We start from the raw sequence: 11,218 nt of genomic DNA, 5'->3' as shown, positions 1-11,218 counted from the left end.
GCAGTTTGGCTTTATGCCTAACAAGATATACAAGAATAAATATGCCAAATCACAATAAATGTGAGAAAAAAAGCATTTAGTGAAGTTAATGGGCACAGTAATGTGAAATGTAGCTGTTGCCACTGCTGTCACCCCCTTGCCAAGTCATCTCCCCAAAATGTCTCATCAAACATTGTCTCAGTGTTTCACTGCTGCTCTGTGTCTCTGTGCAGGTTTTTTTGTTTACATTGTGCTCCTCCGAATAATAATAAAAAATCTCAAAGCCAACCAACCAACCAGAGACAAAATAGTACGGAAAAAAGAGGAACGTTAATTTTTATCTTCTGATGATTGAAAAAAAATTATGATTTAGATATATAAGTTCAAACAAATTTGGAGGGGGAGTATACATTGAGGTATTTTGGCTGCTCATGTTTCAGGGAGTTGATTTCATTTTTTTTCTTTTGAAGATTAAGAGGCTAAATTGGCACAAACAATTACCAATCCAACCAACATTACCACCATGAAAAAGAATGAAATCAACTCCCTGAAACATGAGCAGCCAAAATACCTCAATGTATACTCCCCCTCCAAATTTGTTTGAACTTATATATCTAAATCATAATTTTTTTTCAATCATCAGAAGATAAAAATTAACGTTCCTCTTTTTTCCGTACTATTTTGTCTCTGGTTGGTTGGTTGGCTTTGAGATTTTTTATTATTATTCGGAGGAGCACAATGTAAACAAAAAAACCTGCACAGAGACACAGAGCAGCAGTGAAACACTGAGACAATGTTTGATGAGACATTTTGGGGAGATGACTTGGCAAGGGGGTGACAGCAGTGGCAACAGCTACATTTCACATTACTGTGCCCATTAACTTCACTAAATGCTTTTTTTCTCACATTTATTGTGATTTGGCATATTTATTCTTGTATATCTTGTTAGGCATAAAGCCAAACTGCTTTAAGTAACCAAATATGTACCATGTTATCCTCCTTTGCTTGGCAGACTTTTTAGGCAATTTGCTTGTCTCTGTAGGTGAGTAGACTTTTTTTGTTTTACTAATGGAAATTTTCATTAAAACAAGGTTTTATTACGACAAGCTTTCCATGGGCAGTTTTGATATTGAAATAGTGTGGCCAGCAGGGACAGGGAAGGGACCTTACCCCTGTACTGGGCACTGATGAGGCCGCACCTTGATTCCTGTGTTCAGTTTTGGGCCCCTCACTACAAAAAGGACATTGAATGACTCGAGCGTGTCCAGAGAAGGGCAACGAAGCTGGTGCAGGGTCTGGAGCACAGGTCGTACGGGAGCGGCTGAGGGAACTGGGGGTGTTTAGTCTGGAGAAGAGGAGGCTGAGGGGAGACCTCATCACCCTCTACAGCTACCTGAAAGGAGGGTGCAGAGAGCTGGAGATGAGTCTCTTTAACCAAGTAACAAGTGATAGGACAAGAGGGAATGGCCTCAAGTTGAGCCAGGGAAGGTTTAGACTAGATGTGAGGAAGTATTTCTTTCCAGAAGGGGTTGTTAGGTGTTGGAATGGGCTGTCCAGGGAGATGGTGGGGTCCGCATGCCCAGAGGTGTTTAAGTGTAGGGTCGACGTAGTGCTTAGGGATATGGTGTAGTTGGGAACTGTCAGTGCTAGTTAATGGTTGGACTAGATGACCTTCAAGGTCCTTTCCAAGCTAGTTGATTCTGTGATAAACTTTTTCTGGGGAGGCTTTGTTGCCTCCAATAAGAGAATTGCTCTGCAAAGAAACACCATCCTGTAACAGACAATAATTATTCCCTTGAATCTTGTTCCGTATGTGCATTATTTCCACTAACAGATAAAAATGTTATATATATACATATTCTAAAATATTATCAAATTAAGATGAAATCCAGCATCATTGTGTTAAGATGTACTCCAAATATAGTACTGGTGTGGATTGCTCAAGGAAGATAGAAAAGACTACGGACTGAACCCAGGAAATTCTTAGGTGTAATTCCATATCACAGCTGCTAACAGGGGACATAACTGACTACCTAACTAACACTTGATTTAAACTAAAACTGGAATAGAAAAATAAGTTAAATTTTTAAACTAAAGTTTATGTCCTCCCAACAACAAAAATCTTCCATAATGAAAACTTGTATGTTTAAAAAGATAGGTTTTTTTTTTTGTGAATAAAAAGCAACAAAATCCACATATATTCTTACCATTTTCACAAAAACATTCTCTCACCAACTCTACTGAAAAAGTAGAAGGTAGAATTTTTGTTGAGAAACATTTAGGAGAAGAGGATGGGGAATTATTCCTATGCAGTAGTTTGTCTAATTGGCAGCTGTTTTTCAGATGTAGGCCTAAATTACCTGACATGGCATTACTCTGATAGCACCTTTGAACGCTTTCTTGCAATACAGTGAGAGTATCAAGAAATTAATGAAAGGGGATATTAAATTCCACATTGGTGAAGAAGCAGCTTAAATAACAAATTCCCTAAAAAATGGTGGGTTTTTTTTTTCTTTTTGCCCATGTGCCTGTGCAAGGATGCACATTTGAGAACACTTTGTTTCAAATTCTGCCTAAAGTATATGTAATCAAAATCAATGGGAACTGAAAGCACAAGGTGAAGAATCAAACTGAACCTTAGAGACTTGGACTGTCCTCCAAATGGAGGTGGGAAAGTGTACCAACTTCAAGGAGAGCAATAGGCAAAAAACCTTACATTTTTCCTAGTCGCATTTTTGATAGCTGAACAGGTATTTGGTTTCACATAACTTTTATATAAGTATACTGAACTTGTACTGATGTAGCAGATGTCAGAGCATAGTTACTCCAACAATGTCACAGAATATTGCCTTTATGAAGGAAGCAGTTCGTGCTGCCTTCAGCTAATTTACAAAACACTGCCACAGATAACCTACCTCAGTTGACAGTCTTTTCAATTCCTGCTTTCGCTGTTGCTCTGCAACATTAGCCACTGACTCAGCCAGATTATTGAGTTCTTGCTCCTTTGGAGCTCCCATGAAGTTCAGCAAAGGAGGCTCCCAACCATTTCGGAAACGGGGGACATAAGGTGGAATAAAATGGTCTTTGGGCCAGTCCGCTCTGCATTGAAAGTAAATTAGAGATCTGTGTCAAGGGCCACACAAATATTGGTTTAATAGATTTCCTAAAAATTGAAATGCTTTAAAATGTTTATTAGTATAGAGGAGAGGATAGGATTACAGTACAGGGAGTATTGTGCTAGAACACAGAAAACTGGCAGAACACATTTATTGACCACAACTGTGCTCCCCACTCTGCTACGCAAAAAGAAACTGCTCCTGCTGTAAGGACATATCTGTGGTAAAACACAATAAACTTCTGTATTGTAGCAAAAGATGAGTAATAGAAGAATCAATCAGGATTTGTTTTAACTGTTGGAGGGGAAAAATTGCAATGCTTTATTTGCATAAAAGCACCAGACAAAAGACTTCAAAGAAACAGCCTGTTTTATAAGAAAGTCTAAAAGCGGGTATGAAGAATGGACGCTTAGGGGGCCTAGCTACACCTAAACCAAAAAGTTAAACCATAGCTTTTATTAACAAACCCCCAGTTCTTCATGCTCCAAGACATAATTATCATCATATTTGCTGGTTTGTAGTCCAGATTGGCAATTTTAAAATACTGTATTACTTTTCCGAGCTCCATTAGCATTCCCTACTCTAATACAAAACTAAATTAATGCTTTCCTGCTCTGCCTTTGCACTATACATAACACACTACCCCACAATATAAATTACTGTATCTTCACAGTGGAAGTAGAAATGGGAATGTACATTACAGTATTTTAACAGTCTAGTAGCTGAGACTGCTGAAAATTAAGGGACAAATGCTTTGAGTCATACAAGTTTCAAGAGTAGTCAGTAATTATTAGCCCATTAGCAGGTCTGAGCTAGGTCAGTAACCCTTATCATTCACCTCTCCTGCTACACCACACCACAGTGTACCTCTGGATACTGAGATCAATTAGACCATCATTTCTAATCTGCACAGGTCAGCCAACTATATTCTAAATGTTTTATTCTTCACTACCCAACATGAGATACTTCTCTTTCCCTTATAACTTCTTTCAGGATGGACTAAACGAATGATGATGGTAGTTCCCAAGACAAGGAGCCCATTATTTTACCCAGTGATCCATTTTTCTTAGCACAGGGCTCCAATGCTATGAGGCAATTTCCACTGCCAGTCACACTGCAAGCTACTATGAAGCCAGCAGAGCCTGAAGCAAGTAAAGGCAAGCAAATTTGCTTTGCTGGGGTAAGTTCTCTGGCAATCACAAGCAGATGCAATCCCTGTTTCCAGCTCATTTTGTAGTAGCAGACTGAACACTGGCCCAAAGGATGAATTTGGACATTCCTGGTCCTGTAGCAGAGTGAGACCAAGGAAGGGAAAATACCTGTACATCACTCTCCCTACTTTGAGAATGTTTGTCCCCCCCCTTTCTTTTTTTTTTAAAAAAAAAATCTTGTCTGTTTGTCACTCTAGGACTTTCTATGCAGCCTCCCTTACCAGCAAAACACTCAACTACTTTTTAATCAATCAATCAATTAATCAAAGAAAACCACTTGGTAGATGTTCATGTTCCAGTCTGAAATCTAAGAGCAAGGATGAATAAACACAAAATACATTACGCATTTCCAGCCCAAGTGATTGCTTACTTAATCATCATCAAATGTACTTATCTACCACAGATTACAGAGTTAAAATGCACTTTGCATGTTTTATTTACCTAAGTAATTTCAAAGCATATACTTAACTCAAAAAAACAAATGTGTAAACCAGTGAATTTTTAGCTAAGCCTAACCATAATAATGAATCCATTAAATGAGTTATGTAGGGTATACACATGTAACATGGTTCAGCCAATAATTTTTTTTTTTTAAATTATAAGCATTTTCTTATAGCATTATGATGCTTTTGAACAAGTAAAGACATTGTCACTTTTTAGTTTTGATAATTATAGGAAATTGATAATAGAAATCTGTATTCTGTTCTTCAATATTTTGTCACTTTTTATTGCAGCTTCTTCAAATTGATTTTTAATGAGTCCAGATTGGTTTGGAAAAATAATGGGGAAAACCAACTGGAAACATGCAAGGGACAGTTAATAAAAAATGAATGCAGGAGATTATGTCAAGACATTCTCAATACTACAGACAAAACAGAAATTTCTGCATTTTCTCCCTCGTTGAGACCCCTAAAATCAAACCACTCCCAAATCCCTCTGAAGTTAGAGAGTTCCTTTCCAAAAACTTCACATTTCTGAAGAGTCCAAAGCCTAACAAATTAATACTGAGCTTTTACTGAGGGGTGGATAACCTGTTTAAGATTGTGTCAATAAACGAGTTTAGAGATCATCTTTAAAGTACGCAAACGCTTTTTCTCACCTGGCTTTGGTCCATGTGTCACCCAATGACATCCATAACTGTCCTTCCTCACTGGTGACAGTGTATCGTAGGAAGTCTATAGTATCTTTTGTTAAGAGGGGACTTAGTACTGTACCAGCAAGTTCTGGACCTCCTGTTGTCTGTACCACCTAAATGCAAGTATTAAAATAATACAAAGAACATACACGTTGTCAGTAAGAAGGTTACTGTTAATGTAAGTTACCTACAGCACTGCTAGGGAACATTTATTACTCACAAAAACCCACACCCTACCCCGAAAACTCTGAGAAGCTAATAATGTGTCTTAATATCCTACATATTAACTAAAAAATTTAGTGCAGAACTCTTGTTTGGGTGACCAACCATCTTATACTTAGACCCACTTTTGGCAATACAATTTTTGCTCTACTGAAGAAAACTATACATCCATTAAATAGACATATGGTATGCTTTCAAGCCTCCTGCATTACATAAAATATCCCAATTTTTTACTGTTAATGAAAAATTATAATGGCAAACTGTAATACACAAAGTTAAAGACGTTTAATAGATGGGACTATACTCAGAAAATGATATAAATTATTTTCTAAAGAGGGATTCGTTAGGAGATACACACATTTCTCCTTATTGTCCAGAGATACAACATTTAAATCTTGCTAACCTTGAAAAGGTTACAGAGAATATAAATACAAGAGTTCTGAAGAAAAACACAGAAAAAAATTATAAAACCTTACCATATGTAGTGGAGTAAAGAGAAAATGAACCAGTTCAGCTGCACTAGGATTCTGGATATGGAACTTTAATTTGGCCTGAAGGAATGGGAAAATGATAGATTTTAAGAAGCATTTAACTTCTGTGACAATAAATACTTCACACAGGAATGGCCATTCTGGCCACAGGTCCACCTAAATCCGGTGTTTTGCAACATCTGCTAAGTGCAAGTGCTCATTCATTAAATTGCTTTTGAATTCATGTATATCTTTATCACCTATCATGCAAAACAAGAAGTTCTGCAATGAATTATGTGCTTTGTAAAGAAACATCTCCTTTGGAAATTTGCCATTTCTTAGTTTCATTAGTATTCGATAGTTCTTCTCGAAATGCAAACTGGGCAATCCTCTATTTGTTTTTTTCCAGTGATGCTCATAACCATTTACAGATTTATTACATTCTTCCTCTCTTTGATCATTTCCAAGCTAAAGTAATCCCTTCAAACATTATTATCCTCCCTTGTACCTTCTTCAATTTTGCTACACTGGGAATAAAATAAGGCCAGGAAACACAGCAGCATATTGATCCTCTTTATTTGTTAATTTTCTTTTTTCTGCCCTAATGATTCTTAACATTTACTTGGTTGATCACCACTGAACATGGATGATATCTTCACAGGAATCTGTACTACATCAACATTTTGTTCTGACTTGTTTTACATATGAGATTTTTCCCCACCTATCCATGACTATCATATCTATCAATTTGAATTTCATCTGTCACTTTATCTGCTATCATGAGATACTTCTACATTTGTAGACTCTACACTCCCCATTTGCCAGAACACCTGTAAATATGTTGGGATAGCAAAGGCCTCTGCAGAGGCATGTATGGGAATTCCCTGCTCAATTACTGTACTTTGAGAACCAGCATTTTAGTCCTGTATTTTGTTCTCTATTTCACCAAACAAGAACTTAAGAAACTAAATTCAACCTCACAGTAACTCAGCATCTTTAAGAACTTCAGGGTGTGCAACCTTGCTGGGTGTGTTTTGGAAATCCAAAGCAACAAAATCAAAGAACTGATGGATTTGTAGACATTGTTTTGATCTGCAAGATGCATGTTTGCTTCTTCTACAATTTAATATACCTGCTTACAAGCTGCATCCCATGTGTGAGTACCTCAGGGGTACCTGGTTGTCTCAGAACCTTGGAATTATTTTAAAGATTATCATAATTACCTTAACCACTTCTCTCCCCCTGGACGAAAGGCGGTTTGAGAGAGGTTGCACACCATACTGTATGGTTTTCTGACTTAAGTTTTTGGAATAGATGGATGAACAGTGCCCACCCATTCAATCAGGGTGTCTATTCATCTGCCTGTAACTTGGCATTTTGATTTGCTGTTCTTTAATCCATTACCAGTTCTTCAATTTGAAACAGATAATCTCTTGTGCTCCTCATTAAAAAAAAAAAAAAAAAAAGAAGTTCTTCATTAACACATTGTCCACTATCAAGCTTTTCCAAGTATATGCATTTAAAAAAAAAAACAACATATACTTTCTCTTGTATCGCTTCATGGAGAATTTCTTTTATTTACTAATCACTCATTGGCCCTGCAGGCTCTAGAAGAAGCATCCTAGAATGTATTTTTAAAAAAGTTATAGTATTTTTTATTGCATCTTGCTGTCTGTTCCTTAAATTGCTTTTGGCTATCAGTATTCTACTTTTACATCTAGCCTTCCAAGAGCGTGCCTCCAAATGAAGAAAGGAAGAGGATGTGTTTTAACTTCTAGTAACTTTCTATACATTGTTATTCAGTCATAACAACTTACTTTTGGTCTTTCTAAAGTTTTTTTTTTTGACAGATGGTAGGCATTTTCTAGAAGCTTCCAGCATAGTGTTTTAAAAGTTTCCATTCTACTGGCAAAGATTTTATTCTCCTAGGTACTCCTTTTATTTTTAAACTAGATTCTTCATTTTATACAGTTCTCAGTGTCTGGCATAAAGCACCAGGAAGTGATATTTCAGGCTTTTGTGGCTCCTGCCATGATGCTGAAGTAAAGCACTGTTACAGCGCAGCTCTTCAGGAGCAACATTAGAAACCAGGTCCTAGATGCTGCTGAGCACCAGAACAAGAACTGCTTCTTATCCTGCACAGAAGATAAAGACTCAAAGATGGACACATTATACTTGGGTGAAAAAATAATTTAAATGCATAACCCGGGAAGAAGTAAGAATGGAAAAAAATCAACATTACAAGCACTGTTACTGAGAAGATCAGCATATTCTAAGACATCTGTCCCTCACAAAACAGCAGTCCTTTAGCGTCAAAATCACAGAATTTAATATAGGGTTTAAAAAAAATTAGACATTAACATTTCTAAATATCTCCCACAGCCCTGCAATCAGAATTTGTTCCCAAAGGAAGAAAAAAGCTGATTTGACTCAGAGAATGTAAGAACAATTTTCTCTGTTGGCATAGCTTCCTCAGCAATTGGAAGGGACAGTCAGTATCTGAAAGTAAATGCTTTGAAAGTGTCCCAGTTGCTGCCTTCTTTTCATAGCACTTGCAGAAGAGGAGATGCCAGGAGAAGTCTCTTGAATTAGCATCTCTGCTTGTTGAGAACCTATAAAGCGACAGCAATTTGTCGATGGAGTGTTCTGAGGTCAGAAAGGTCCTATGTAATGATGGCAACAAGCACAGAGACTCTGATGGGCATAGCTGAATAAAACTAAATTAAGATCACAGCTGGTGATGCTGGCAAGCATGCAACAGAGCCGACATCCCCACAGACGTTCCTAGAAATTCTTTTATGACTTGAACTCAAATTTCCCCAGTAAAAGGCTTTGAAGAACCAGGAAAAGAAGAAATAACAATGCTGGAAAAAAAAAATATGCTCATCTAGTCACTGTGTAGAGAACTTGAGGAGCAGCATCCCAAAGCTCAAAGGCCAACCCTTGGGCAGAGGTGGCCAGCCCTGCTCTTGCCTCAGTTCAACTTTGGATGGAGAAGGAAAAGGTGAAAGTCCAAGACCAGTCAAGTATCAGCTGAGCTATCTTCCTGTGTTTCAGCCAAGGACCAAACAAGATTACATTTCCAGGTATATCAGCATTCTTGAAGAGGATACTTGTGGCTTTGCTCCTTCTGAAAGAGCAGTGGAGGCCAAGACAACACAGACTTAGGTTCACAATTGCCTGGATGCTGTTGACCACCTCTGCACAGCTGGCAGCAGTAGGGCATTTAACACCCACAAGGTTTCTCTACATGGACAAGGCACCAGGAAAGTTAGGTGGAAGGCAGAAAACTTCATTAATGAATTCCCAAAGACAAGATGACCTTCTGCAACCTCCTCAGGGTGTCAACAATAAAGCATCCACACCTCCAGCAATAGTCAGAACCTCTAGAAAAAAACAACTTAAAAATAACTATGAAGCAAATCTATCATGTTACTGATTCCTCCTTCTCCTCTTCATCTTTCACCATAATTTTAATTCATCATTTCATACTAGTCAAATAAGACATAGGAAAACCAATGCAGGAAAACTGACACACAAATTAATTTGCAGTGGTATGGAAAACAAAGGTTGCATTATACTTAACATCAGCTATGCCAGGAAAAAACTGTTATAACATGCCTCACACCACCACATCCACTAGCAGTCACTTACCAGAAGATTGAAGCCATGCTTGAATTTTTGGAAGCAGTCAACAAATTCATCTGGAGGTGGTGGTTTTGCACGTAGAGTAAGAACCCCCTCTGGTGAACAAAATGAGATTTTTATATATCCATTTATATGGTATATAACTTCTATAAATACTACAGAAATAATAAAACACATAAATACATATTAAAGTTACCAACTTACAGAAATTTTAAATATAGAATCCTGACAGTGAGCATATTCTGTGGTCACATCTCTATAAACAGTCACTCCCAACTGACTTCAAGAAAATAATTTTCATAGCTTTCCCTCTAAGAATATACTGAATAGGATTTTTTGTGCTCAAAGTGAAAGAAAATTACTAAATTAATGAAAAAAATACACAAAAAAGACACACTTGCTAACTACTTCAGTGATCCTTAGAGAAACAGAATTGTATGCAGTAAGAACTCCTACCTCCAGGTCCTTTCTTTTTACTTTTCTTAGTTTTCTTCCTCTTTGAAAGTTCAGCAAAAGCTTCAGCAGCTTTTTGAAGTTTGGTAACAAAATACTCAATGTCATCCAAAATATGGTTCAGAATTTGCTATGGGAGAAAAGTAATAGTTTCTCTACAGAATCTATAGCAGAAATACTATGGAAATCAAAATGACCGCACCCTCAGACATCAACAGCTTCCTTGGAACAAAGTTCATGCTAGAACATTCCATATTTAGATTCATTATGTTCTTAACATTACACACCTGCAAAGTATTTGAAATCCTAGGTTTTTTTTAAATTTAGGTCCCTGGAAGTTTTTAAAATATGATCAAGAAGATTATTAATTTCAGATTTAAATTACACAATTTGTTCACACATTACAATTTCTCTCACAGCACATGAAAAAAATTTAGGAAAACGCTGTCCATTCAAATAATTAAACAGTATAACTTCATAATCTCCTTTAGTACAAAGTATTAAGCTATTTGCTGAATGTCAGATTTATAGAGAAGTGATATTTGAAGAATTGTTTTCAAAGAGCAAGTGTAGGAGAATGTATGAGCCTCTGGGGAAAAAAAACATATACGCCAACGCAGCAAGCCCCAACACGCTTTCCTCAAGACCCTCTGATGTTGCTGAGGGCAACAGGAGAGTAAAAAATTAGAAAGTTACAATTGACAAATGGGGCAATACTTGGTATCACATACATTACAGAACCTGCCCAAAGTTGCTGCTTATAGGCAAGAAAAATTTACATTGTACACACACACAGTCCACCTGTCTTCAGAGACGACCATGTGCTTACTTTCCAGATACTGCACATATCTAAATCCCACTAAATTGATGGAATTTTTTTATCCTTTTGTAGTTTGCTGAATTTGGTCTACCACACAAAATAATTACTTATATTTCTAGCCCTTCACAGCAGAAAACTTTACATCAACTTTCCCCCCCCCCCTT

At 37.1% G+C, this 11,218-nt stretch overlaps 1 protein-coding gene across 2 annotated transcripts in view; it reads right to left on the bottom strand.

The window, feature by feature from the left end:
* The window catches only part of EPS8 (epidermal growth factor receptor pathway substrate 8), a 139,370-nt gene that overhangs the window by 25,798 nt on the left and 102,354 nt on the right, over positions 1 to 11,218 (bottom strand). For both annotated transcript variants that reach the window (XM_026867839.1, XM_026867840.1), the window contains 5 exons: positions 10,238 to 10,364; positions 9,788 to 9,876; positions 6,140 to 6,214; positions 5,406 to 5,554; positions 2,895 to 3,078 (listed from right to left, as the gene is read on the bottom strand). In XM_026867839.1, the coding sequence (XP_026723640.1) occupies positions 2,895 to 3,078; positions 5,406 to 5,554; positions 6,140 to 6,214; positions 9,788 to 9,876; positions 10,238 to 10,364 (624 nt within the window). The remainder of the gene's footprint in view (positions 1 to 2,894; positions 3,079 to 5,405; positions 5,555 to 6,139; positions 6,215 to 9,787; positions 9,877 to 10,237; positions 10,365 to 11,218) is intronic.

The sequence above is a fragment of the Athene cunicularia genome (genome assembly GCF_003259725.1).
Source record: "Athene cunicularia isolate RWA chromosome 1 unlocalized genomic scaffold, athCun1 chr1_part2, whole genome shotgun sequence".
NCBI lineage: Eukaryota > Metazoa > Chordata > Aves > Strigiformes > Strigidae > Athene > Athene cunicularia.
This window is presented reverse-complemented; position numbering and strand designations above follow the sequence as displayed.